This window comes from Gigantopelta aegis, chromosome 7 (assembly GCF_016097555.1).
Source record: "Gigantopelta aegis isolate Gae_Host chromosome 7, Gae_host_genome, whole genome shotgun sequence".
In the NCBI taxonomy this organism is placed as follows: domain Eukaryota; kingdom Metazoa; phylum Mollusca; class Gastropoda; order Neomphalida; family Peltospiridae; genus Gigantopelta; species Gigantopelta aegis.
Genome location: NC_054705.1, coordinates 3,517,292 through 3,545,065, shown reverse-complemented (window position 1 = coordinate 3,545,065; position 27,774 = coordinate 3,517,292). Strand labels below are relative to the sequence as shown.

At 40.3% G+C, this 27,774-nt stretch overlaps 4 protein-coding genes across 4 annotated transcripts in view; 1 reads left to right on the top strand and 3 right to left on the bottom strand.

Annotated features, from left to right (window-relative positions):
- Positions 1 to 380: 380 nt before the first annotated feature.
- On the bottom strand, positions 381 to 4,577 carry LOC121377792 (52 kDa repressor of the inhibitor of the protein kinase-like). Its single transcript, XM_041505882.1, has 2 exons — positions 4,278 to 4,577; positions 381 to 2,927 (listed from the first exon to the last, which is right to left on the bottom strand). Exon 2 carries the CDS (start codon positions 2,913 to 2,915, stop codon positions 396 to 398), a length of 2,520 nt encoding a protein of 839 aa, XP_041361816.1. The 5' UTR covers positions 2,916 to 2,927; positions 4,278 to 4,577; the 3' UTR covers positions 381 to 395.
- Positions 4,578 to 10,403: 5,826 nt separating this feature from the next.
- LOC121377228 (autotransporter adhesin SadA-like) lies at positions 10,404 to 11,264 on the bottom strand. The gene has a single exon (XM_041505136.1). The coding sequence runs from the start codon at positions 11,262 to 11,264 to the stop codon at positions 10,404 to 10,406; it is 861 nt and encodes a 286-aa protein (XP_041361070.1).
- Positions 11,265 to 12,000: 736 nt separating this feature from the next.
- LOC121377226 lies at positions 12,001 to 13,212 on the bottom strand. The gene has a single exon (XM_041505135.1). The coding sequence runs from the start codon at positions 13,210 to 13,212 to the stop codon at positions 12,001 to 12,003; it is 1,212 nt and encodes a 403-aa protein (XP_041361069.1).
- Positions 13,213 to 23,854: 10,642 nt separating this feature from the next.
- LOC121377781 (nicotinamide N-methyltransferase-like) overlaps positions 23,855 to 27,774 on the top strand; it is a 20,836-nt gene continuing 16,916 nt past the window's right edge. Inside the window, exon 1 of the mRNA XM_041505870.1 lies at positions 23,855 to 23,956. Coding sequence (XP_041361804.1) covers positions 23,947 to 23,956 — 10 coding nt within the window. The 5' untranslated portion in view covers positions 23,855 to 23,946. The remainder of the gene's footprint in view (positions 23,957 to 27,774) is intronic.

The following is a 27,774-nucleotide window of genomic DNA, read 5'->3' as shown; positions in this document are numbered from 1 at the left end:
ACAGACCGAGCGCTTTATCACTGAGCTATGCCCCGCCCCTGACTGGTAAATCAAGTATGTACGTACACACATGTATGTTGTTCTGACTGTGGGGAAGTGCATATAAAAGAGCCCTTGTTGCTAATGGAAACTAGCGGGTTTCCAACTTTCTGCTCAGGGGCGTAGCGTGACCTGGTCATGGGGGGGTTCGGATATGAACCAAGTGGACCCTTGTTCACACACACACACACATACACACACACACACACACACACACACACACACACACACACACACACACACACACAACGTATACATATATATATATATTACAATTATATATTTTAAAAAACCCAAAGAAACAATACAAACGAACAACAAACCACAGAAATTCCACTTACTAGATCGTAACTGGTTTATGGTTTAATTATCGATGAGAGTTCAAGACGCCTTGGATGACATTGTACAAACACGTTCACGACACGGTCAAGATCAATCTCCTTATCGTAATGAATGTGCAAGAGTGCCAATGCAGACAGGCGTTCTTGCCCCATCGTTGCCCTCGCATATGAATGTAAACGCCTTAATGAACTTGCACTTCGTTCGCACTCACAGGAGGTTGCTGGAATAGTACATGCGATCCTGAGAAGAGTTTTTATGTTAGGAAAATGGGTTCCATCACAATCCTTCAACGCAGCAGCTGGAGTAGAAGGTCTCCTCTCAGGTGACACATTTTCATATCGCATTTTCCAACGTTTCAATTCTAGGTCGGTCACCTCGGGTGATGGGAGATCCTCGTTGTACATACGTAGGATTTCGTCAATCGACATGTTGTTTTCACAAAGTATAGATGGTACTAGTCCTAGCAGTGAAATTGCAGTTTTAGCCAGTCCAGAAAACTTAGAGTTTAAATTTTCACACACATGATCCAAGAAAGGAATTGCCAAGTTCAGTTTGTAGTGTTCCAGTACAGTACTACTTGCAGCATTATTGGCACGGTATATCTGTCTCCCACTGACCCTTGGCTTATTGGGCTCAACACCCACTTTTGCTGCCATTCTCTCTGCCTGTTTGAAAATTACAGATTCGAAATTACTGTCAACGTCATGGCGCTCTTTCTTGTAGATATCTTTAATATCGTTCACGGCATTATATGCATGAATAATATCCAGAGAGGAGCTTTGGAGCTGAACAGTAAGTCCAGAAAGATGTGAGAGATATTGGTAGACTGTGAGGAAAACTATAATAAAGCCAAAACTTGTTATACCAGTGAGCAACTGCTGCGCATCACTGCGGGTCTGTGTTTTCCAATCCCAATACAATTCTGCAAAACCTTCATGTAGACCATTGTATTCTTCAAGATGCATCTTGTAGCCGATCACCTGTAGGGCATCAACAATAAAGAAATAGCACTGGTAAAAGTGTTGGTAGGCATTTTGGCGCTCCGCCCATCGGGTCCGACAGAGATCAATTAAAGTTTTTCTCCTTGTTTGGTTCTCGACTTTAATCGCTGTAATCAACTCAAGAAGTTCATTTCTCTTTGGGCTATTTCGGAAAAAAAGGCAACAGTTCTTAAGTTTGTCGATCATGTTACGCACTTCTGGTATGTTACAGGCGTGACTTATAACCAGATTTAAGCAATGGCCACTACAGTGCACATATGTTGCTAATGGAGCATGCTCTCGGATTTTAGCCTGGACGCCAACTCGACCAGATGACATGTTACTCGCCCCATCATATCCTTGACCACGCATATCTTTCAATGGTATACCAAGGTTTTCCAGTATGTGAATGATCTCATTGGCCAGATATTCACCCGTGGTGCGAATCACTTTTGAAAATTGTATGAACTCCTCCCTAATATTTTCATCTGAATCCACGAAGCGGACGCACAGAGCCAGCTGTTCAGTGTTATGAGATGTCACCTCATCCGCCATGATACTATAGAACTGTGCTGTCTTTATCTCTTGGACAAGGTCACCGAGAATTATGTGATTGCCTATAACATCGAGTAACTCATTTTGTGTTTGTGGTGACAAGTAAGTGACACATTTCATTTGTGGCTCCATTAAATGTTCATGTAAGGTTGAGCAATACCTAGCCAGTACCTTGATCAAGGAGAGAAAATTTCCCGGGTTTGTTTTCTCATCCTCCAAGTGTTCGTTCTTCCCACGTAATGCTATACCTTGCTTGCCACAATACACAATTGCTTCTGCAATGCATCGAAGTATTTCTCGGTTTTTGTCAATGTTCTTTGACCTATTGTTTTCCATCAAAATTGGAATAGTGGCATTAGGATTTTCAATACTTTTGATGAACGTGTCTGCAATTTGCATTGCCTCTTGGTGGTACTCGTTGCTTTCGTGGCTTTTGCACTTTTCGGACTTCTTTTGCCAATTTATAAATGGCCGATTGACAAATTGCCCTTTCCCTTCTCGATTCATACAGAAAAGTGAACACATGATGCAAAAGGCACCATCGAGTTTTTGGCTATAAACTAACCATTGATATTCCTTCAACCAGCTGAGTTTAAAACTGCGGTTACAGCCACCAACATATATTATAGGAAATGTATATGTTTCGGACGGCTGGCTATGGTGTTTGATTAGTGTATATTTTTCTCCATCAGAGAGTCCTTCAATTGCTTTTTTAATATCTAGTACTGACATTGTTGCAGTAATGATATGTCCAATATCGTTAATTGTTGCAGTAGGTGTCTTGGTTTGGGATTCTTCTTTGTATCCTTCGCTAGCAGACCCTGATGGCGATTCTGATGGATTACTTTTTTCGTCAGGAGTCGGGCGTTCTTCTCGTGGTGCCTGTTGGGTTTGCCCTTCTCTTGGTCGTGGTCGTTTATTGTTAAAGAATTTATCCAGGGATTGACATCTCTTGGATGCAATTTTCAGTTCCTGTTTTCTTTTCTCTGGCCTGCCCATCTCGAATGTTTGCTGCAAACAATTTAAAACCACACTAAGTTATACTTTCATTTATTCCATTGTATTGGATTGGAATAGAAAGTTGCATACGTAATTCAAAACGGAGTACAACGATCAAAGGTTCGAGTTGAACTACAGTATATATTATCAATAATGCGAGGCCTAACTAGGCAACAACACTAGCTCTACTGTTTTATTTAAAGTTACATTGTTAGCATGTTTCCTACAGTAAAATATGACCACAAAAATTATTTTAAAAAGCTCTTGTTTGTTCGCTAATAAAACCTATCGTGTAGGCCTACTCTAAAATGACAGTCGCCATGAGTACTGGACATTTTAAGCTTAAGGTAAGTTGTCAATGTCAAGTGTGTATGTGTGTGTGTGTGTGTGTGGACACGTATGCATGAGATAGAGGGAGATGGGGGAAAAGAGAGTGAGCAAGAGAGTACTAAACAGGTTTTCCCTAGATATCATTTTTACGAAACGAATGAAGTTCCCAAAGGTATCTAACCGAACGAAAGTGAGGTCAGATACTTTGGGAAGTTCATGAGTTTTCTAAAATTAATGATATCTAGTGAAACGAGTGCGGTATTTTATTTATTACCAACATGTTTATGAAGTAAAATGCACTGTGCTATCAGAGAAGCTGGCGTCGCTTACTAAAATTACATCAAATTATCGATACGAACCAATGAAAAAAAACGTATATCCGGTACGACACTGCCGATGTTTTATTTAATGACACACTAAACACATTTTATTTACGGTTATATGGCGTCGGACATATGGTCAAGGACCATAATTATGTTTACACATAGGCTACTCTTTCCGATTAGCAGCAAGGGCTCTTTTGTATGCACATCCCACAGACAGGATAACACATACCATGACCTTCGTTAACTAGTTGTGGAGCACTGTCTTTGGATAACATGGTTAGGCGATATGCGACTTTAATTTTGGCTTGCGTGTCACATATTCAAAATAGAGTGCTACATGTATGTTCCTTATCCTTTGAACAAAACAATTTATTAGGCCGGAAAACAACTGAAATAAGTATACTATATCTACTAGTCTAAGTGCATATTGATAGTTGGGGGAATATCTGTTGCAAGTAGGCCTACTTACGTTTGGAAATCACCTTCCTACACCACTGAGCAGATAAGATGTCTTTGGATAGTATGGTTGGGCGATAATGCGGCTTTAATTTTTTGGCTTGCGCATCAAATATTGAAAACGAGTGTGTATGTTCCTTATCCTTTGAACAAAACAAAATTAGGCTGGAAAACAACTGAAATAAGTATACTGCCGCTACTAGTGCATATAGGTACATGTAGTTGGGCTGTGTCATTTGCAAGTACTTACGTTTGGAATTCGAAATCACCAGGCTTCTATGTCTTTGGATCATATTTTCGTCAACGTCTGACGTCATATCCTTGTTGATGACCATACATTTCGAAAGCTTAACATGAGCTCGGTGTACTACATTATTTTATAACAAAATAAAACTATGTAATAACAAGCGACGGGCACGCATGGACGCCTATATGAATATAGAGCCATATACAGCACTGTGTTAAACAAAATTTAATAATAATTAAAAAAAAAAAAAAAAAAAAAATAGTAATATTTTACTTCTGAAAGCGGACCATTTGCTTCAGCGGGGGGGGGTTCGTCCGAACCCCCCGAACCCCCCCAGCCTACGCCCATGCTGCTGTCACGACTTCTACGTCCATGGCATTTTTAATCCAGATACCGACTCCAAACCCCGAGTGAGTGCTCCGCAAGGCTCAATGAATATTGTTTAATGATTATTATTAATTTTAGACCAGCCCATCTAAATTTGCGCCGAAAATATATTATATTAATAATTTATATAGGTTAGGAATGTTAATATTTTTCTTTAAGGGTGCAGCCAAAACTTATTGACCCCATTTTTTTCCTTTTTTATACTTTTGGCGTTAATATTCAATTTTTTTAAATTGACCCTATTTGTTAAGTTATCCCTGTCCCGAGTCAGACCCCCGATCCTATCGGAGGCAGGACTCGGGATAGGCGTGTTCGAAACCCTAATGGTATATGGACACGTTAAACTACTTTAATTACTAAGGTACTAAGCTAAGTGGCGGGAATATTAAATTTAATATAACATTTCTGTGGGCTGGGTCTACCCCCCTACCCTTCCTCCTTTCCTCTGGGGACTAAATAATTCTATTATATGGGTAAATTATATATTTTTAGATTTCCCCATCTAAAATTGCGTCAAATTTAATTTTTATTATTATTGTAGAATAGGGTTATATATGTATTAAGGACGCAGTCAAAAATTATTAATGTTGGCATATTTTTATTTTTTATTTTGGCATTAAATTTCAATTTTTTTAAATTGTTATAGTAGTTAGGTTTTTCCTGCCCCGAGTCAGACCACCGATCTTATCGAAGGCAGGACTCGGGGGTAGGCGTGCTCGAAACCATAGAGGTATAGGAGCACGTTAAAACCGTATCTAAGTCTAAGGGGGCACAGACAATGGGAGGCCACGCAATAGTAATGTGAATATCTCCATGATTAATTATTCAATCAGTAGGGAACCCGAACATTCTGTCGACATCCAACAAGACTTATTAGAGACATTTGTGAATTATTGCTTATCACGAAATAAAAAAATATTTTGTTGTTAACGCCCGGCAAACCATCGGTTCGGATTCGTACGCAATAAATATCGGATATAGGCTGAAATAATATTAATGTGTGCGCACGTGTATGTATGCAGATATTTATTATATTTAACATAATTTAAATATTTATAAACCATTATACAGATAAATACATTCAGGATTCTTGTCGGGATTTCTTTTCACCAAGATATTTAAAATTTCGTTCGGTATTTGGAATCAAATTAAATGATACATATGAAAGTTGAGCTATGGTATTTAAAACATTAGAATCAGGCCCGTAGGAACGATATCTGGAATTGGAGGAGGGGAAGGGGCACAATCTGTAGCGGAGGGACACAGTCTAGTTGGTGTGGGGGGGGGGGGGGGGGGAAAGCCATATTTTAAACCGGGTTTATAAAAGTGGGGCTATAGTCCCCCCTCCGACTTCCTGGTTGCTACCGACCTGAGAATGGTCAGAAATGTAACTGTATTGCATATACAGCTATTTAAATTCGAAGCAAGATTATTTAACCTAAGAAAGATTAAGTCTTATTTATAACAGATTAGACTAGCCGACAGCTTGATAATATAGCTACAAACTCAGGATGGTCTCTTTATTATAAACTTATGAGGGTTTATTATGTGCAGTCATAAGGTACTTCGTTTGAATGTTTGAAGCAAACATATTAAGTACCATGTCAGGCCCGTAGCCAGGAGGGATCGGACGATCCCCCCCCCACCCCACCCCGCAGGATTGAGAGTTCCGCTCAAATGAAAAAAACAAATAGGATTTTACATATAAAAGTCCTTGTCCCCAGATGACCGGGATAACGTAACAAGAACGTCTGTCTGAGGTTCCATTTGCTGAAAGTTCGATCCTCCTCAGTGGGCCCGTTTGATTATTTCCCGTCCCAACCAATGATTCACGAAAGGACTTCGTGTATGCTATCCTGTTTGTGGAATGTGAGAAGTATGGCATGTATCATTTATTATAAATACATTGGTACGACTGAAAACAAACGGTTTTTTGTCGTGGCTCTGTGACCAGGCCATTTCACATGAATACCACAAATTAATGCAACTTGTTAACGTATATTTCCCAACAAAAGTTCGTGTATTATTCTCGAGTGTAATCAGCGTCATCTCATTGTTTGGCAAGGGGTTATATATATATATATATATATATATATATATATATATATATATATATATATCTACATATATGGGGACCCCCGTCACCCCCCCTCCCCCCCCCGTCTACGGCTCCGCGCCTTCGGCGCTCGCGTTTGATAAGTTCCGTTTACCCCACCCCCCGCTAATCATGCTGGCTACGGGCCTGAAGTTATATACATTATTGATAAGTTAGACCAAACATAAAATTAGGATCGTATCGGGTTGCATGGATCTACCATGGTTGCTGCACTTTGTTATGTATAATCATGTACGTTATAAAAACGTGTGATACTTGCATACCATATCGATATATAGGACTTCACCCTATACTTGTAAATGTTTATCAAAGTGCTGATGGTATCGCTAACGATCTCGACCAATGTTCTCAGGTACAAAATACAAAATAGTGACCAAACACTATTGTACATACAGATATATGATTACTTCAAACTGATCTTCGTGTAAAGAAGAAGATGTCATCTTCTAAATTCTTCAAAACAAACAACGCAAACAACATGCCAACTTTTACTTACGCATTGACATGTGATGTCGAACTTTGAGCCGCGTTTACTCGGTTTCTGACGTCATGCTAAGTTATAGGTTTTCGCGTGTTACGGCTCATATATGTTTTACAGGGGCGTAGCGTGATCTGGACCTGGGGGGTGGTCGAATATGAACTAAGTGGACCTTTTTCTATTTTGTTTTTCAACCACCAGAAACTCCATATGTATAAACCTGTATGTTTTAGTTCTGAAAGCGGACCATTTGCTTCATCCGAACCCATCTAGCCTACGCCCCTGTTTTACAACTTCGTAAATATCTGATATTATTTCAAGGGAAGTTGTATGTATCTGATATAAATGATAGTGAAAATAAAATAAAATAAAATAAAATAAAATAATAAATAAAATAAGATAAATAAATAAGTAAATAAATAAATACATAAATAAATAATTTGTAGATAGACATGTAACATTGATTAGTAGTTGTACGACTGTCTTTTTTTAATGATAAGGGGAGAATAGAGCTGTGATAAAGGTCTGTGTGAGTTAGGGGTTTTGTTTGGGGTTTTTTTAGGGGGAAGGGGAGGCATATTTTATTACTGATAAGTACTGATATACGTGGAGAATTAAACATCACTGGAAATCCGCGTGAGTATTTAACTATAATTGTAATTGTTAAAAGTAAAACACACATTCCACTAAAGTTAATTTTATTGTATGAATCTTTTAATTTTACATTTTTAAAATACCCTTGACAGGCGGCTCCAAAGACTTCGTCTGAGTTAATGTTTCACTGCTATTGGTCTTAAACTATTCCGATGTAAACTTTAGTAGACCGTTTTTCGTTGCCATTTTAACATCTTGTACGAAATGTGTACGTTAGTCGCTAGAGATTTACAGCTCCTACAAAGCTACTCACAACGCTCATGACAACTGTCGATCATGTCCCCAAATTTGTATATAGCCTCGATACTGTCCAATTCGGCAAGGAACGATACTCTTCGCGTAGATGCGCAATGGGAATGTGAAAGAGGTCTATTACGTAGTCCCAAAGAAAATAAAATTATCACTTGGGTATCGTGGGTTGTCGTTTTTGCTCCAACGTAGCATATCAATAGGCCTAATAGTGTACATTTTTCCTTTGGATTATTTAACAGCTAAATATTATAACCCCATTTTGTTCCGTAATGCTTCTCTCACACAGTGGCGAATATCCTTGCGAATGTAAAAATTTGATATTCGCGGCAAATTCGCCAAAAATGATACGATTGGCCAGGAGAATTACTGAAACAAGTGAGGCCTTACAAATGGTTACGAATGCTTGCGAATTTCTTACGAATCCTTGCGAATTTCTTACGAAGCTTACGATTACTTAACAATCAATTTGCCGAATTTCTTGTGAATCCTTTGCGAATGTTAAGAATACTTACGAATGCCCTTGCGAATTTTGCGAATGCTTGCGAACGCCTTACGAATGAAACGACTACACAACGCATGCGCGGCGAAACCCCTTGCCAATGTTTCGCTGTGTCACTTTTATTCGCCAGGCTATCTTGAATAGTCAAGATTGTTTTATTCGTCCTTCATCATGCGCAGGGCCGGCAAAAGGGGCGGTGGCGGCAGAGGCAGGGCCAGGGGCAAGCCTGACGACAAAGACTCTGCTTCCGATGGTGCGGCATCCAGTGATGACCAGACCAAGAAGGCTGCGGCATCCAGTGACCCCAAGAAAGCCAAGACGTCCAGTGAGAAGAAGGCCAAGGTCAAGTCCAAGAAGCCCAGGCCAGAGAAGGCAGACTCTGAGCGGGACGAGATGTCAGACAGTGAGTCAGGCCCCACTCGCTGTCCCACTCCTCCTCCACGCTCTCCGACTCCACCTCCTCCTTCAAAGGTCAAGAAGTCCACAGCCAAGAAGCCCGACAGGCGCAGTGCCAAGCTGACTGAGGCCCAGCAAGACATCATGTTCGAATGGTTGGAACAGACTCCTGCCATCTACGACACCAACCATGATGACTACAAGCGGCGCATCCAACTGTTTGGGGAGCAGGCAGTGAGGATGGGTGATGGTCTTGATGATACTACCCTTCAGCTGTGGTTCAAGTCCTGCCGAACCGTCATCAGTAAATGCAAGACGAGGAAGTCTGGTACCAACTGGAGCCCCCTCATCCATGGTACCCCCAACGAGAAGAGGCTGTGGACCAAGATGTCCTGGCTAGTGCCCTTCATCAGAACCCCGCGGCGACACAACCTTAAGTCGGCGAGTATGAAAAATAATTTAATATCTAATGTTAACCATTTATTTTTACAGGTTTTTTAAATATTAAATTGAAATTAAGAAAAAAAAAAATTGTAAATTTGCTTGGGCTTCTTGGTTGCTTTCTTGGACTTGACCTTCTTTTATATGTATAATTTGTATTTGCAGTTCAAGTGGGGTCGGGATGAGTCTGATGGCAGCGATGAGTCTGACAAAGAGGATGCCATGTCGTGGCACTCTCAGCAGTCGCACCAGTCTCAGCACTCCCAGCACTTGCCCGGGACCTCTTCCACTGCCAACTCCGGCAAGTCCGTCAAGTCCGGCATGTCCGCCAAGTCCGGCAAGGCCAAGGGCAACCGTTGCGAGCAGGCACCTAATCCCTCGGTCCAGCTGGTCGCCGACTCCAACAAGTTCCATGCGCGGATCCTGGACATCATCCAGAACATGCGGCCCACCATGGACCCCCAGCGCCAGGGGATGATGGACTACACTGCTGGTGTGGTCCGGAAGATGAATGAAGAGGAGTGGGACGACTTCGAGGAGCAGGTGTTTCCCATAGTCCGGCAGTTTGCTGCTCGGTGAGTTTTCATGTTCATATCACTGTTGTATTTTTATAACTGTTGTATTTTTTGTCACTGTTGTATTTTATTTTTACCTTATTCTTTGTTTTCTGTCTTTTCAGTTTGCATCGGCGGGAGAAGGCTGATCGCACCTTGACACCTCGCACCATGACACCTGATGAGGAGTTGGGCCTTGCTCTGCAGGTGTCCTGCCATGCCCCGTGACGCCCCGCCACGCAGTTGCAGCCAGGGGAATCTGGATTCCAGGGGTCTTCTGTCCCGGGCTCATCCGTCCAGAGGTCTTCCGTCCAGGGATCGTATGGCGGCGAGTGCTCCCAGGGTTGGCACCCTATGCCTGGTCCTGAGGGTTGGTCAGGGCAGACCTTTCCCAACGTGACGCCGTGGCAGTCCCAGGATGCCACCTGGATGCGGCAGTACCAGCAGCAGCAGCCATTTCATCCCCCTCAGCAGCCATTTCATCCCCCTCAGCAGCCATTTCAAACCCCTCAGCAGCCATTTCATCCCCCTCAGCAGCCATTTCATACCCCTCAGCAGCCATTTCATCCCCCTCAGCAGCCATTTCATACCCCTCAGCAGCCATTTCATACCCCTCAGCAGCCATTTCAAACCCCTCAGCAGCCATTTCATACCCCTCAGCAGCCATTTCATACCCCTCAGCAGCCATTTCATCCCCCTCAGCAGCCATTTCATCCCCCTCAGCAGCCATTTCATACCCCTCAGCAGCCATTTCATACCCCTCAGCAGCCATTTCAAACCCCTCAGCAGCCATTTCATACCCCTCAGCAGCCATTTCATACCCCTCAGCAGCCATTTCATCCCCCTCAGCAGCCATTTCATCCCCCTCAGCAGCCATTTCAAACCCCTCAGCAGCCATTTCATCCCCCTCAGCAGCCATTTCAAACCCCTCAGCAGCCATTTCATACCCCTCAGCAGCCATTTCATACCCCTCAGCAGCCATTTCATACCCCTCAGCAGCCATTTCATCCCCCTCAGCAGCCATTTCATCCCCCTCAGCAGCCATTTCAAACCCCTCAGCAGCCATTTCATCCCCCTCAGCAGCCATTTCAAACCCCTCAGCAGCCATTTCATACCCCTCAGCAGCCATTTCATACCCCTCAGCAGCCATTTCAAACCCCTCAGCAGCCATTTCATACCCCTCAGCAGCCATTTCAAACCCCTCAGCAGCCATTTCATACCCCTCAGCAGCAGCAGTTCGGATCTGAACATCTCCAGCACATCCTTGGGGTCGTTCTCCAACATCCCGTCTTTTCAGGCGAGCACACCGGACAACACTGGAGACAACTTCCGCCTGTCGCAGGTCTTACTCAACACACCTCATCCGCTGTCAGCAACCCCCCAACACCGCGACAAGTAGATGACGAGAAAAGTGACAGTGAAATGTGAAATTATTATGATTTTATAGTGACAGTTTTACAGTCACAATCTGGATTCCAGACTGTTATTTGTTCTTAATTGAACTTTTACTTGTATGTTTTGGAACTTAATTTGAACAAAATAAATAATGACTGTTATTTGTTCGTAATTGAACTTTTACTTGTTTGTTTTATTATAGAATTGTTAAAATACATAGTCCCTAAAAGCATTACAAATTAAAAACATTACAACATTAAACATTAAGTCCCAACATATAATAAGCCACAAATTATATATATATATTTTTAAATACATTAAATTCCTAAAATATATTTCAGTCCTAAAATGTCTCAGTCCCATAATACAGTAGGTGCCCAAAACAAATATATTCTAATTCACTGAAAAGAACTCGAAGTGTTTAGTTTGTTGAAGACTTCTTACACCATGTTGTCCTGCCATGGGACTGATCCTGCTGGGCTGTTGAAGTACAGCTTCAGATATTCCCTTTCTTGCTTGGCCTTGGTGGACTCTCTTGTTGGGCCTCTTGCTTGTTACATGTCATGCATGTTAGCATTACGCCACCAATCACCAGGGATGAGGTTGCCGTTGGCATCCTCCTGGTCTACCAGTGCTTGATGGTGGCCAGGATACCTGGTACGCATCATGTTGTGCAGTACCATGCATGTCTTGACGATGAGCTGCACTGTCTCAGTTCTCTGCTGCATGGTGGTGAGAAGGACTTGCCAGCGAAGAGCCATGATGCCAAATGCGTTCTCCACAACACGTCGCCCACGGGATATGCGGTAATTGGCTATCTTCTCCTCGTAGATCATATTCCTGCGTGAGTACGGCTTCATCATATATGACTTCAGGGTGAATGCGTCATCACTGAGCATGAAATATGGATGTGGTCTGTCGTCATTTGGAAGATGCTCATCGTCAGGCAGGTTGATCTCTCCACTCTGAAGGACTTCTGCCAGTTCCGAAGCATTGTAGATCTGGGCATCAGACTGAGAACCAACGCCACCAACATCAGCCCACAAGAAGCGGTAATTGGCATCCACCAATGCCAACACAACGATGGAAAAGAAACCCTTGTAGTTGAAGTACTCTGATCCGGAATGAGGGGGTTTCTTGGTGGCAACGTGCTTGCCGTCAAGGGCACCGCAAGCGTGGGGTACATTCCAGCGTCTCTGGAACTCTTCAGCGATGGCTTTCCTCTCATCTTTGGTCATAGGTGCCGGAACAGCTTCATCAAGGAACTCATCAATGATGGCTTGGCACACCTCTGGCAAAAACAGGCTGATGCTGTTGTCTCCGACACGGAAGCTGTACCCCAGGTCAACATATGAGTTCCCAGTTGCCAAATGGCGCAGCGTCACAGCTAACTTCAGGCCAGGTTCTATGGCATCACGGTACGAGGTGTTCTGCTTGGTGATGTGCAGCCTGAGGCGGTCCAACAGCTCATCAAACAAGGCCCGCTCCAATCTGGTGAAGTTCTTGAACCTGTCTGGGTCTCTCTGCCGAAGACTCTCCATCAGGTTGTAGTAGTGCGAGTGCCGCAACCTCTCTCCGTGTGACAGCCAGTCCCTCACCCAACATGACCTTTTCCTTGTTTGTCTGCGTCTTCTACGTTGGGTCTGATGCTGCTGCCTTCTTTCTTGTTCTTCTTGCTGCAGAGCAACAACAGCAACTTGTGAAACAACAGCATGGTGAGAATCCAGCAATGCCAGTGTTGCCACTTGCCTCGCAGCCTCGGCCATGGCTGAACTACAAATGTATATAGAACAAGGGAAGATGGGGTCTTTTATACCAGTTTGGCTACCCTAGCGGGCTCAACTGCGGCGAATGTGCAATATTCGCATTCAAATCGCCAGGAATTATCAACGCATTTGCAAGACAATCTTAACGTTTGCATGTCATTCTCAAGCATTTGCAAGTACTCGCAAGTGTTGGCAAGCCGTTCGCAAGCATTCCCAATGCGTTCTCAAGAAAATGGCCAAAAAATCGTAACCGATTTGCTTTATTCGTAATGGATTCGCAAGCATTCGCAACGTTTTGTTTGCATGCGTATGGATGAATGCTAGCAAATCCTTACAAATGTCTTACGATCACTACAAATGCCTTGCCATCAATAAGAATGTCTTGCGATTGCTTACGAAAATGTTGCGATAACAATAAGAATATGCTTTCCTAGCGAATTTTAGGAGCATGTTCCTAATATTCGCAACACCCCATGAACGACCGCGAATGCTTACGAACACCTACGAATGTCTGGCGATCACTTTGTAATCATTGCGAATTGGTGGCGAATTGCATTCGTAAGCCCATTCGCCATATATTCGCCACTGTGTGAGAGAAGCATAATGCAACTTGAAATATATTTAGTTAAATAGTTTATTATATTATGGTGTCAAATATGTTGTTTTACAAGTCAAAGAGAAGTGCCTTGTCGAAAATTACTGCTTTGGTTTACATTGTACATACAGGAGATGGTCAGGAGCTGACGTCACTTCGCCCCAAGCTGGCTGTCCCGGACGCCTCGAAAAGAAAAGAAAATGGCTGCCCCAGTTAGCAGGAATAATCACGTTTTTTTTATTTATTATTAACACTAAAGTTAAACGTTTTTCATTTGGTAAAGTGTCAGTATGTGTTGGTGGTCCGGGTATGCATCTTTCCAGCACATAAGGCTCATGTTTTAGTTTACACTCTCTTTAACCATATGTCCGACGCCATTTATAACTGTAAATAAAATGTGTTGAGTGTGTTGTTAAATAAACCATTTCCAGAGCGCACGCGTCGTAAGTTGGGAGTTGGAGAAATTACAACGCAACCATCGAGATGGCCAACTTTCTGCTGGCAGTTGGTAGTCTTAGCCTAGCATAAGCCAAGTATAAGCAAACAATTGTAACATTGTCAACAATGCAGGATTTTGTAAAGGGGAAGTCACAAAATTCCACAAAGAGCAATTTGATGTGTTGAAGCTAAATGAACCGAGCTCCCAAAGGGATCGCGATCTGTTGGGGGTTCAATTTGATGTGTTGAAGCTAAATGAACCGAGCTCCCAAAGGGATCGCGATCTGTTGGGGGTTCGAGGACTTGCTCCGTGGAATATATTGAAATAAAGATGCCGAGAGACGTGGGTCCAGGGCAATTTAATGTTGTATATTGTGGAGGATGAATACAACCAGAGAAAACGAAACTAGAAGTAAAATCAAGGACGTACTTTACATCGATTTTCTGGCAGATTCGTGGCCAGAGTTGTTATCCCAGCAACCATATGACGTCATAATTACGTCTCGTTGCCTGGAAGCCACAGTACTGACGATGGAGGTGTACCACTCTTGCTTAGAAAGAAAGATCTTAGAAAGATCAGTGCGTTTTAGTCCGATAGGATACAGGTCGTAACACAAAAATTCGGGTACCAAACCGTGTCAACCCGTTTTGGTTTCAATTCACATTATGTATGTGGATTGAACAGCACGCTTGCGGGTCAGTATGGTTCTCGATTCTGAGGTGTCAACGGTATATTGGCGAATACGGTTCACGTGGATTCGAGTCATGTGACATTTCATTTGCAAAATTGCGTCGTTGTGTAAAATGGAAGATGACTATTTGTTTTTATATAATAATGCCATAAGGAAACGACATATCGAGCGCATACTGTATACAATAAACTGAATTAAATTAATCTCGCGAACAATTCGTGAACAATCTTACTAATATGCATTCGCGTAGCGGGGTGGGGTGGGCGGATGCGGGGGTGAGATGCAGGCCATGGTCCTCCTCTTCCAATGTCGATGGCCCCTCAATATAGGCCTAACATCCCAGTGGCGGGGGAGGAGTCCACACACAAACTCATATATATGCCCCCCCCCCTCCCACTTCCTACGCCAATGCATCCTGGCTACACCAGCTCCGACTTCAGTGATGAACAAACAATCATACAAACAATAATTTTAAATAGGCCTACTTACCTCTAACATTGCAAGAGAACATCACAGTAGTTAGCTGTCGTCATTAGATCCAGCCTTATTAGATCCATGCACAGATCATTTACAGTTATACACCTTTAAAATAAATATGATTATAAATGTCAAAAACGATTCTGTTCGCACATTTCTTAAGTTAAACTATATCCCAGAAGAATGTACGTAGTATCGCTTTGACAATAAACATATTGACGTCACGCATAATTCGTGATTAACAACCGCTCTCGACCAATCATGTTTCGCGGTTCAAAGACCACGTAGCCCAACTTTGCTTGGACGCCATTAGGTTAGACAACATAATTGTTTCGATGTGTAACGTTTTTGTATAGTTAGCATTAAAATTAGTTAAAATAATTGTCTCCTCCAACTGAATCATAATCATGGTAAACATATACTTCTGCTGACATGTGTTAACAGCGACGACAGCTACGTGGTATTGAAAGTGAAGTTTTGCCGAAATCCATCAAAATTCAACTGATATATAAATTCTATGAAGGTTAGAGTTTAAAAATCACTTTCCCTCTAAATGTAATGGAATTTACTGACTCATTTAATCAGTCTTCGATGTGTATATTGTCATTAAGAATTCATCGTTAAACTACACACAGTCCGCCGACTTCCGATCGTTCCTGCATTCAGTTCATTCCGGCTTAAGTTAGGTTTAGGGTTAGTGATAGTATTAAAGGGACACGCCCTAGTTGTTAACCATTACGCCGTTGTTTTTCGCTATTAAAACCATTTTTTTTCACAAATAAAATTGCACTTTACTTACCGTTTATTATTTAGAATATACATTTCCATTCACCTGAAGTGTTTTTTGGTAATCCTGGTAATCCTGGTGTTTGTAATACCACAAAATGCATTTTTCGTATTTCTTAAAAAGCCACGTGCCTCTGAGAAAAAAACATTGAGCAGACAAGGTCTAATCTATTTTTAGAGGGGATATTTCCATTTCAATGTCACAGACGTTGGTATACCACGTGACCGTTATCATTTTGGTTCGGTTTGTTTTCTCGTGCACGGTTCGCGTAATCAACATCCGATTTGTTGTCGTTTGCTTGTTGTTCATTTGTGAGGTTTTTCTTCACAGTTCGTGAACATTTTCATTAACAATAAAGTTCAGACAAGTAAGTATCTCAATACAAAACGTTACAAACCCTTAAAACCAATAATGTTGCTAAGTCTTACGATATCAGGAGAGGGGATACAACTTTGGGGGGTGGGGGTGGGCAGTGACGTAGGCAGGATTTTGTATTGGGGGGGGGGGCAAACAATGATATCGAGTGGTGGGATATGACACAGGAACCTTTTTTAATGTTATTAATAAGCGAAAAGGTAAACATTTCCCGGGATTGGGGGGGGGGGGGGCATGCCATGGGGGTGGGGGACACAAGCTATATTGTTACCTTTATTTAAATAGAGTAGGAAAAAAAAAATCTTACATTTTCGTCCTGGGGAGGGGAAGTGCCTCTCCACCCCTGACGACTACTACTACTACTATTGCTACTACTACCACCACCACCACTACCACTACCACCCACCCACCACCCCCACCAATAATAAACGGTGCATCTAATTGCTGATAATAGGTTAGGCACTAGTACTCGGTTCCGAATAGCAAATGTAGGCTAATTGCGGTTTATACAAAATATATATAATTTATTATTTCAAACACTGTAGTATAGTCAACATGGTCAGTATCGTCTTATTCCGATTCAAGTATCATGACTGCTGCAGCAGCCACTTCCTAAACAGAAGCACCCATATTCGTAAAGTAACTTCCTGTTCCAAACTCATTCCTTTCGCTGTCCAGGACAGAACAGTTGGAACATGTCCAGGAGAGGTGAAAGGAACGCACACTCGAAGTCTGTGCGCACTCTGTGAAATTTGTCGTGACGTAGGCATTTTTGCGCTTCGAGCGACAGCTACCGGTGACATCAGAATACTAACTTTCAAAATTATTTCAAGCAATTGGGACATGGGGATTCTCATGGTATTTATCGATATAAAACCTGCTTTTGTCACTCCATTTTATAAATGTGTGTTACAGGTTTGTAGATTAACCAAAATTATAATTTATTTTCGCTGGATGGAACTAGGGCGTGCGGCTTTAACAAGCATGCTGGAATGTTTGGAAGTCTTCTCTTTTTTTTTTGCATGTGTGCGAGTGTATGTGCTTTGTGTGTATGTGTGTGTGGGGGGGGGGGGGGGGTGAGGGAGTAGCCTATATGGTTGTGAGCTTTAGGATGATAAGGAAGTATTGTCTGGAAAGTTATAAATTAGGCACATTTTATGTAGGGACCCTGAAATTTTTGGAAGCAAAAAGGAAAGAGAAAAAAAAAGAGAAGATTTTTAATCTTTGCAATCGGAACACATCTGCCGGTTACGGTTTCTCTGTTTGATTCGATTTAAGCCAGTGCATCACAACTAGTATACCAAAGGCTGTGGTATGTGCTATTCTGACTGTTGGGTGGTGTATATAAAAGATACCTGGCTACTAATAGGAAAATGTAGCAGGTTTCCACTCGAGACTATACGTCAAAAGTACAAAATTTTTGCCATCCAATAGCTGATGATTAATAATTCAGTGTGCTCTAGTGGTGTCTTTAAACAAAACAAACTTTAACTTATCCATTAGTCCCCCTCCACCCCACCCCAATTAAAACGACACAATTTTACCATAATATATATTAAAACAATTCTTCACCTAACGTGTTCAAGTGTTTGTGATCTTTGACCAGCCCTTTGATATTCTTAGAATTTTCCACTTAATGGTTTCTGCCAGAGGGTACTGAGGGTAAAATTATGTACCCTAAACTCTTGGAAGTTAATGGATATATTTTTAAATGTTTAGATAAATGATAGTAAAAGAATTGTTGTTTTCTAATGGTCATGTGCTTGAAAGGTAATGTTGTAACCCTTTTGGAGACGGTGCTTTGTTTTTCATCATTATTTTATACCCAAAATTTTAGCAAAGCATAGGCATTTTTTTTCTTCCACATGTCATCTTTTATGTAGCTTTGTGCAACTTTCTAATACATGGTTCATACAGACCTGGTGAACAGAAATTCCAGTACTTTTCAAGTATATTTTTCAGTTTTTCAAGTAGTTTTTGGCACAATGTTACAAGCAGTTTAACACACACACATCACTAGTTAACTACTGCTGACCGTTTTTCAGCACACGACTGGTTACCTGTCTCGCTCATAAACCGGTTCAACTATTAGTAATGCACGGTTTCCAGTAGACAGCTGCCCAGTCTACTTTAATCTTCACACTGTGGTGCATATAGCAAGCGCAACAAGGACCTGTATGCCAGTCTATCTATATCGGCAGCAACACATATCACTTCCGGGTTTTGATTACGACAAATACCCGAGAAATACGTCAGCAAATACTTATTATTTTTTCCAGATTTTAATCAGTAAGAGAGACATTCTGCTTGTAAAAAAACTCAAGTACATTTCGGCAATTTTCAAGTAGTTTTTAATGAAATTCCAGTACTTTTCCAGGACCTTTTCTGAATTTGCAAAATTCCAGTACTTTTCAAGTACTACGTCAAAATTCAAGGACTTTTCCAGGCCCGTGCGAACCCTGTAATAGAAATCAAATAACATTGTCAAAGTTAAATATATTTTTTACTACTTTTCTTAATGTACTGCTATACTTTTAATTTTATAATTTGTTTAGTCACACCGATTTTGTTTCCTGTTTAAAAAAAATGTTTTCCTGAAATTAAATAAAATTTTAAGTTAATACAACGATATGTATGTAATTAAGTTACAGACTAATACACTTCTTCAAATGGATGTGAAATACTTAACATGTTTGTTTTTATATATTTCAGTAACTGAACCAATGGATGTGGAGTCACTGATTAGATGTTGAAAATGAGATTCTCAAGACAACCTATTAAACAAATTACATTGCATCTTGATATTGAGAAGAGAAAAGACAGAAATAGTAGAACAGTTTCAACTGGCATGTAAAAGAAAAACTGGGGCAGGGGGTGAAATTGCTGCTGAAAATGAAACACTTTCAACAATTTCATTTAATACGATATTCATTGTTTTTTGTGTGTTTGACATATTGCTGCTAAAGAGTAATTCAGACTTGCAAGACTTGGGATTCAGTTTGACAACACCCATCAAATGATAATCTTTAATTGCTCAGTTGACTGTACACGTTTAGAGGATTTGGAGATGGATGCCACAGAAAGATACATTTTTGAATGAATATATATATATACTACTCAAAAGAATTTAAGGGTCAAAAATTTATAACCAAATAAGTTTCAGAGTGTATTAGATTGATGATGTAAACTACACCAAATTTTTTATTTATTGTTCCATATTTACAAAAAAACACAAATAAACGTCACTGTATACAAGAAAGTCACATGACATGCTGTCAAAGTTGGAGGTTGTCAAACACGGATTTTACACATTAGAACATTCATTTAATAGTGTGTGAATCCACCCCTGGCGCCAATACACTCGACACATCGTTGGCTCATGCTGTTGATCAGACGTCTGAAGAACTCTTGGGGAATGTCCTGCCACTCTGCCATAAGAAGTTGACCCAGATCATGAAGGTTGGTCGGAGGGGCATGGTTATCCCGAACTCTCCTGCCTAATTCGTCCCAGGCGTGCTCTATTTGGGCCAAGTCAGGCGAATATACTGGCCATTCCATCCTGGCGATACCTTGTTGTCTGAGAAAGTCCGTTACCACCCTGGCGCGGTGGGGTCTGGCATTGTCATCCTGCAGAACTGCCCCGCCGCCAATCTGCTGAAGGCCTGGGAGAACCAACGGCCGGATAATCTCATTCAGATAGCGGATTCCATTCAGATTGCCATCCACCACATAGAGGGGGGTCCTGTGGTGGATAGAGATGCCGCCCCACACCATGACGCTGCCACCACCGAACCGGTGACGTTGTCTAACGTTAACGTCAGCGAAGCGCTCCCCAGGACGTCTGTAGACACGAACCCGACCGTCGTTGAACTGGAGACTAAACCTGGACTCATCAGTGAACATCACTCGACCCCACTGAACACGTTGCCACCGCAGATGAAGCGTGCACCAGTGACGTCTGGCCGTTCTGTGACGTGGTAGGAGTGGTGGTCGAACAGCCTGGCGACGGCAGCGTAGATTATTGGCTCTCAGACGATTGCGTATGGTTTGATCAGACACTCGATTTCCAGTCGCAGTCCGCAGATTGTCACGTAATCGGCGTGCAGTGGTTGTGCGTTGACGTAGAGCCATATTGGTGATGTAGCGGTCCTCTCTATTTGTAGTGCTTCGGGGTCTTCCCGAACGTGCACGATTTCGAACAGAATTCGTTGCTTGGTACCGTTGCCACAGTCGTCCAACGACACTCTGACTGACACCAAGTTTCAGAGCAACATTTCTTTGCGTATTGCCATCCTGAAGCCAAGCAATAGCCCTTCCTCGATCTTCGATAGTCAGTTGACGTAGTACCATTGTCGAATTTGGAGTGTGCACCGTACACGAACGCAAGCTCCAATTATACGGAAATTCAGCATTGGGAACATGGAATATACACGCAAAGCGTGCAAATGAAGCGCTTTGTGAAAAAGCAAGTTATGGGCACTTAGCAGACCTTTCGCTTTCGCCCTAATTTATGTGCAAATGTAATCATGTTTTCGCCATTAGAACTAGTCGACAGCGTCAATGACAGTGGATTTTAATTCATTTATGGGTTGCTTAGACCCACTTTCGTCAAAATGGAACACTACCATGCGTGACATTATGGTCTAGCTAATATAATTGACATTCAGAAAATAATGTCGAAAATATCGTCTGACCCTTAAATTCTTTTGAGTAGTACTAGACTGCATGGCGATTAATATGTAAAGACCCTCTCTTTGAGAGAAAAAGAAAATGTTAGGAAGTATTCTCATAATAAATATTAAACAAATTGTGCGAACAGTAATCTGTGGTTTAGTTTCATGTTAATTGGTTGTTTTTTTGTGGGTTTTTTATATACATTTTTTAAAATTAAATTTTCATTTTGTATAATTGTTCTGTAAGCACGGGTTGTCTTATGATATTTAGTACTATTTCTTATTTGCCTATGCCTCTAGAACAGATAAATCTTTGTGAGTACATTCTGTGCTGACAGTAGGATAACTAATGGTGTGTGTGTGTGTGTGTGTGTGTGTGTGTGTGTGTGTGTGAGATTGGATTGTTGGGGACAGAAACTTCAAGTTTGTACGGTAGCTTTGTTTTTCATCATTATTTTATACCCAAAATTTTAGCAAAGCATAGGCATTTTTTTTTCTTCCACGTGTCATCTTATATCTTAGCTTTGTGCAACTTTCTAATAGAAATGCATGTACAAACTGAGCACGACATAAAAAAGTGTTTTCTCGATATGAGCATGAATAATGTCGCTACGTACTGTTTCAGTCCTACTTTTGACGTACGTTTTCCTACTTTGAGTACACATAACCTGAGGTCCAAAGATGTGGTCCCCACTAACCCACCCTCTGACTATGCCAGTTGTGATTTATTTGTTTGTTGGTGTTTTTTGTTTTGTTGTTTTAATTTCGTGTATGGCTTTGGTTTTATAAATAGGGCAAGTGCCGTATATCGGTTAGGTCAAGCAGTGCAGCTATGTAAGAATACACACCCATAAACTTCGCAATCCCACAATCTAAACCACTGCCTGCCTAATTTTTGCACAGGCAACTGTATCCTGCTATAGTTTTGTAACCGTTCGTGCATAAAATTATGGTACAGTGATAGCATTCCCCCACGCCTTGTATTTTAATGTTACTGATCACGCCCCCCCCCCCCCCCCTTTTTTTTTTTTTAAAAAACAAAACATTTAACGTAACCCGACCAAAAATAAAGACGTGACGGTTTTAAACAAGTCGAGGGTCGTCGCCGCGCCTTCTATTCTCGTTCCTCGGCATATCGGGATTCCATTAATATAAAAGTCGAACAACAACAACAACACAAATTAAGATGAAAAAGAAGAAAAAAACAAAACAAAAACAATACATTTTAATTTATCAGTCCTGACAAGAAAAGTTAGCATAGGATGTTTTAAATGTTCTTTTGGTTGCATTCGACGGTCGTCACTTCCGGGTTCTTTTGCTTCGATTTACTGAAGTAAAAATGGTTTCGTCGATTTAAATCACGTTGTCATCGTAAATGTTCCCAGTAGTGAAACACTTGAATGTCTCCTTTTGTAGGTTTTTAATTAAACAACGATATTTCTAAATACATTAAGGCGAAAACTTAATCGGCAGATAGGTTGATTTTGCTATGGACATATGCAAATCGGCAGCCATTGTTGAAAGTTTGTCTAACCTTGCATCACGTGTGACGGGGGGCGTGGTTAACTCGTCATACAGAGGGGTCAATTCTCTTGCATTGCAAACCCGTCAGAACCGGTGAAGTTGGCGGGGGTGGAGGGGGGAGGGGGTGCACTCCAGATAAAAAATATACGTCTCTCCCACTAAAAAATGTGGATACCACCACTAGAGACTGTTTGCCCTACCCCAGATGTCGCCCCTACGGGCTTGCCTTGATCCGCACCTGACAGGGAATAAAGGTAGCACAGGACTTTATTTATACAAGAACAATTAATGAGCTGTCCGTCAATTGACGACACCACTGGAGCACATTGATTAATTAATCATTGGCTATTAGATGTCAAACATTTGGTAATTCTGACTCGTAATCATCAGGGAAACCCGCTACATGTTTTCCAATCCTACAAGGGTTCCTGTGCTTCGATTTACTGAAGTAAAAATGGTTTCGTCGATTTAAATCACGTTGCCATTGTAAATGTACCATGTAGTGAAACACATGAATGTCTCCTCTTGTCGGCTTTTTAATTAAACGATATTTCTAAATACATTAAAGGGACATTCCTGAGTTTGCTGCATTGTAAGATGTTTCAGACTAATAAAATATTTCTACGATTACACTTACATATTAAATATATTTTCTGGTTTAGAATATCAGTGTCTGTATATCCAGTGTGTTTCTGGTCATCTCAATATTTGTAAGAAGCCCAAACTGGATTTTGTCTTCAAATAATTTCGTACGTACGAAAAAATAGTTTTTAGGAAATAAAATGAAATTTAACCTAGTACAAATATTAGATCGGTCAGAAACACGTTTAATATACAGCCACTAATATTTTATGCAGAACAATATATTTGATATGTAATTACAATCGTTCACAAGTCTGTGTTAGTCGATAACATCTTAAAAATTGCAGCAAACTCAGGAATGTCCCTTTAAGGCAAAAACTTAATCGGAAGATCGGTTGATTTTGCTATCGACCTATGCGAATCGGCAGCCATTATTGACAGTTTGTCTAACCTTGCATCACGTGTGACGGGGGGCGTGGTTAACTCGTCATACGGAGGGTTCAATTATCTTGACTTGTTGAACTGTAACCACTAAACTCCAGTCTACGGTAATATATCATTATATGTCATCGTCGTCTTGAACCAAACAACATGCAGAAAGGTTAGTCCCTATTTATATATGTATATTATTGAGTGTGGGGCCCCTGCGCGTGCTGTAACCTCACCGTGGAGCAGGGGTGTAACATTCTCTTTGAGAATACAGCACCATTGAAATTTTTGCAGTTCTTTACACTGTTTTTATTTAAATCTTGAATTTTTATATTGATGTTGATCATCACTTTATTTGTTAGCATTATCATAGTTTGACACCCAATAGCCGATGTATTTTTCGTGCTGGGGTGTCGTTAAACATTCATTCATTCGTTTCATTGAGAGTGTGGGATATATATATATAGGTGCTATGTCAGTAGATATCTGGCGGTTACAGTTTAAGTAACTGACGTTAATGACTTGAGAAGTGAGCGGACTTATGAAAGCCTGCTGTAAGTCCTCCAATATAGGCATACTTCCTTATTCCGGATAGGGCCTGTAAATGAACACAAGAAGGATTGTTTATTTAAAGGGGAAATCTCGCAGATGCATATTATTAAAACTATTTATTCACTTTTTTCTTGTGAAATGTAAAGATTATATCTTGAATATAGAAGAAGAAGTTTATTTTGTTTAACGACACCACTAGAGCACATTGATTTATTAATCATCGGCTGTTGGATTGACGTCAACTATATGGTCATTTTAACAGTCATAGAGAGGAAACCCGCTACATGTTTTCCATTAGTAGTACGGGATCTTTTATATGCACCATCCCACAAACAGGATAGCACATACCACGGCCTTTGATATACCAATCGCGGTGCACTGGCTGGGACGAGAAATAGCCCAAATGGGCCCACAGACGGGGATAGATCCTAGACCGACCGCGCATCAGGTGTGCGCTTTACCACTGGGCTACGTCCCGCCCCTTATTGAATTAGATGCCAATGGGTCGGCTGGTGGGTTGAATACTATGACACAAGCGCCTCAAGCGAGCGTTCTACCAATTGACCTAAAACTCTCCCCGCTTTATGCCACAAATACGAGTAATCGCATAGCTAAATGTGGCATTTGTAACTATGAGATTGTACCTTTAAAGGGACATTCCTGAGTTTGCTGCAATGTTTAAGATGTTATCGACTAACGAAGACTTTTTAACGATTGTAATTACATTATTTAAATTATTTTTTTGCATAACATATTAGTGGCTGTATATTAAACGTGCTTCTGATCGTTGTAATATTTGTACTAGGTTAAATTTTATTTATTTCCTAAAATATATTTTTTTCGTACGTACGAAATTATTTGAAGACAAAATCCAGTTTGGGCTTCTTACAAATATTAAGACGACCAGAAACACATTGAATATACAGACACTAATATTCTAAACAAGAAAATGTATTTAATATATAAGTTTAATCGTAGAAATATTTTATTAGTCTGAAACATCTTACAATGCAGCAAACTCAGGAATAGCCCTATAATACCTGGCCTATCACGAATACAGACAGGAAACGAATGTTATATTCATTGACACGACAGCACACCACCCAAATCAGCAGGGACTGGGTGTCCACTATAACACATTGTTAGAAACGATTTAACATTTGATCTACATTATTAGAGAAGAAACCCGATGCAGCCATATTAAAAGTCTCCCAGTCAAAATACATCACGGGATATTATATAGACGTGTTGTCTGCAAACAGGACATCACGTACCACTGACGTTTGATATTCACGTGAAGAAAAAAACATGTTTATCACTGTTGTAACTGTTAACTACATAATATATTCAAAATTAAGGATTAGAAAGTATTCTTTTTTAAAACGAAATAATAAATAACTAAATAATAATAGTAATAAAGTAGTAGTAGTAATAATAATAATAGTAGTAAGTAGTAGTAGTAGTAGTAGTAGTAGTAGTAGTAGTAGTAGTAGTAGTAGTAGTAGTAGTAGTAGTAGTAGTAGTAGTAGTAGTAGTAGTAGTAGTAGTAGTAAGTAGTAGTAAGTAGTAGTAAGTAGTAGTAGTAGTAGTAGTAGGTAGTAGTAGTAGTAGTAGTAGTAGTAAGTAGTAGTAGTAGTAAGTAGTAGTAAGTAGTAGTAGTAGTAGTAGTAGTAGTAGTAGTAGTAGTAGTAGTAGTAGTAGTAGTAGTAGTAGTAGTAGTAGTAGTAGTAGTAGTAGTAGTAGTAGTAGTAGTAGTAGTAGTAGTAGTAGTAGTAGTAGTAGTAGTAATAGTAGTAAGTAGTAGTAGTAGTAGTAGTAGTAGTAGTAGTAGTAGTAAGTAGTAGTAGTAGTAGTAGTAGTAGTAGTAGTAGTAGTAGTAGTAGTAAGTAGTAGTAAGTAGTAGTAGTAGTAGTAGTAGTAGTAGTAGTAGTAGTAGTAGTAGTAAGTAGTAGTAGTAGTAGTAGTAGTAGTAAGTAGTAGTAGTAGTAGTAGTAGTAGTAGTAAGTAGTAGTAGTAAGTAGTAGTAGTAGTAGTAGTAGTAGTAGTAGTAGTAAGTAGTAGTAGTAGTAGTAGTAGTAGTAGTAGTAGTAGTAGTAAGTAGTAGTAGTAGTAGTATAGTAGTAGTAGTAGTAGTAGTAGTAAGTAGTAGTAGTAGTAGTAGTAGTAGTAGTAGTAGTAGTAAGTAGTAGTAGTAAGTAGTAGTTAGTAGTAGTAGTAGTAGTAGTAGTAGTAGTAGTAGTAGTAGTAGTAGTAGTAGTAGTAGTAGTAGTAGTAAGTAGTAGTAGTAGTAGTAGTAGTAAGTAGTAGTAGTAAGTAGTAGTAAGTAGTAGTAGTAGTAGTAGTAGTAGTAGTAGTAGTAGTAAGTAGTAGTAGTAGTAGTAGTAGTAGTAGTAAGTAGTAGTAGTAGTAGTAGTAGTAGTAGTAGTAAGTAGTAGTAGTAGTAGTAGTAAGTAGTAGTAGTAAGTAGTAGTAGTAGTAAGTAGTAAGTAGTAGTAGTAGTAGTAAGTAGTAGTAAGTAGTAGTAAGTAGTAGTAGTAAGTAGTAGTAGTAGTAGTAGTAGTAGTAGTAGTAGTAGTAGTAGTAGTAGTAGTAGTAGTAAGTAGTAGTAAGTAGTAGTAAGTAGTAGTAGTAGTAGTAGTAGTAGTAGTAGTAGTAAGTAGTAGTAGTAGTAGTAGTAGTAGTAGTAGTAGTAGTAGTAAGTAGTAGTAAGTAGTAGTAAGTAGTAGTAGTAGTAGTAGTAGTAGTAAGTAGTAGTAGTAGTAGTAGTAGTAGTAGTAGTAAGTAGTAGTAAGTAGTAGTAAGTAGTAGTAGTAGTAAGTAGTAGTAGTAGTAGTAGTAGTAGTAGTAAGTAGTAGTAGTAGTAGTAGTAGTAGTAGTAGTAGTAGTAGTAGTAGTAGTAAGTAGTAGTAGTAGTAGTAGTAGTAGTAGTAGTAGTAGTAAGTAGTAGTAGTAGTAGTAGTAGTAGTAGTAGTAGTAGTAGTAAGTAGTAGTAGTAGTAGTAGTAAGTAGTAAGTAGTAGTAGTAGTAGTAGTAAGTAGTAGTAGTAGTAGTAGTAGTAGTAGTAAGTAGTAGTAGTAGTAGTAGTAGTAGAGTAGTAGTAGTAGTAAGTAGTAGTAGTAGTAGTAAGTAGTAGTAGTAGTAGTAGTAGTAGTAGTAGTAGTAGTAGTAGTAGTAGTAGTAGTAGTAGTAAGTAGTAGTAGTAGTAGTAGTAGTAGTAGTAGTAGTAGTAGTAGTAGTAGTAGTAAGTAGTAGTAGTAGTAGTAGTAGTAGTAGTAGTAGTAGTAGTAGTAAGTAGTAGTAGTAGTAGTAGTAGTAGTAGTAGTAGTAGTAGTAGTAAGTAGTAGTAGTAGTAAGTAGTAGTAAGTAGTAGTAGTAGTAGTAGTAGTAGTAGTAGTAGTAGTAGTAGTAGTAGTAGTAGTAGTTAGTAGTAGTAGTAGT

What these genes read in the sequence shown, in the direction of transcription:
- LOC121377792 (XM_041505882.1), bottom strand. Translation starts at nt 2,915, where the DNA reads ATGGGCAGGCCAGAGAAAAGAAAACAGGAACTGAAAATTGCATCCAAG.
- LOC121377228 (XM_041505136.1), bottom strand. Translation starts at nt 11,264, where the DNA reads ATGGCTGCTGAGGGGTTTGAAATGGCTGCTGAGGGGTATGAAATGGCT.
- LOC121377226 (XM_041505135.1), bottom strand. Translation starts at nt 13,212, where the DNA reads ATGGCCGAGGCTGCGAGGCAAGTGGCAACACTGGCATTGCTGGATTCT.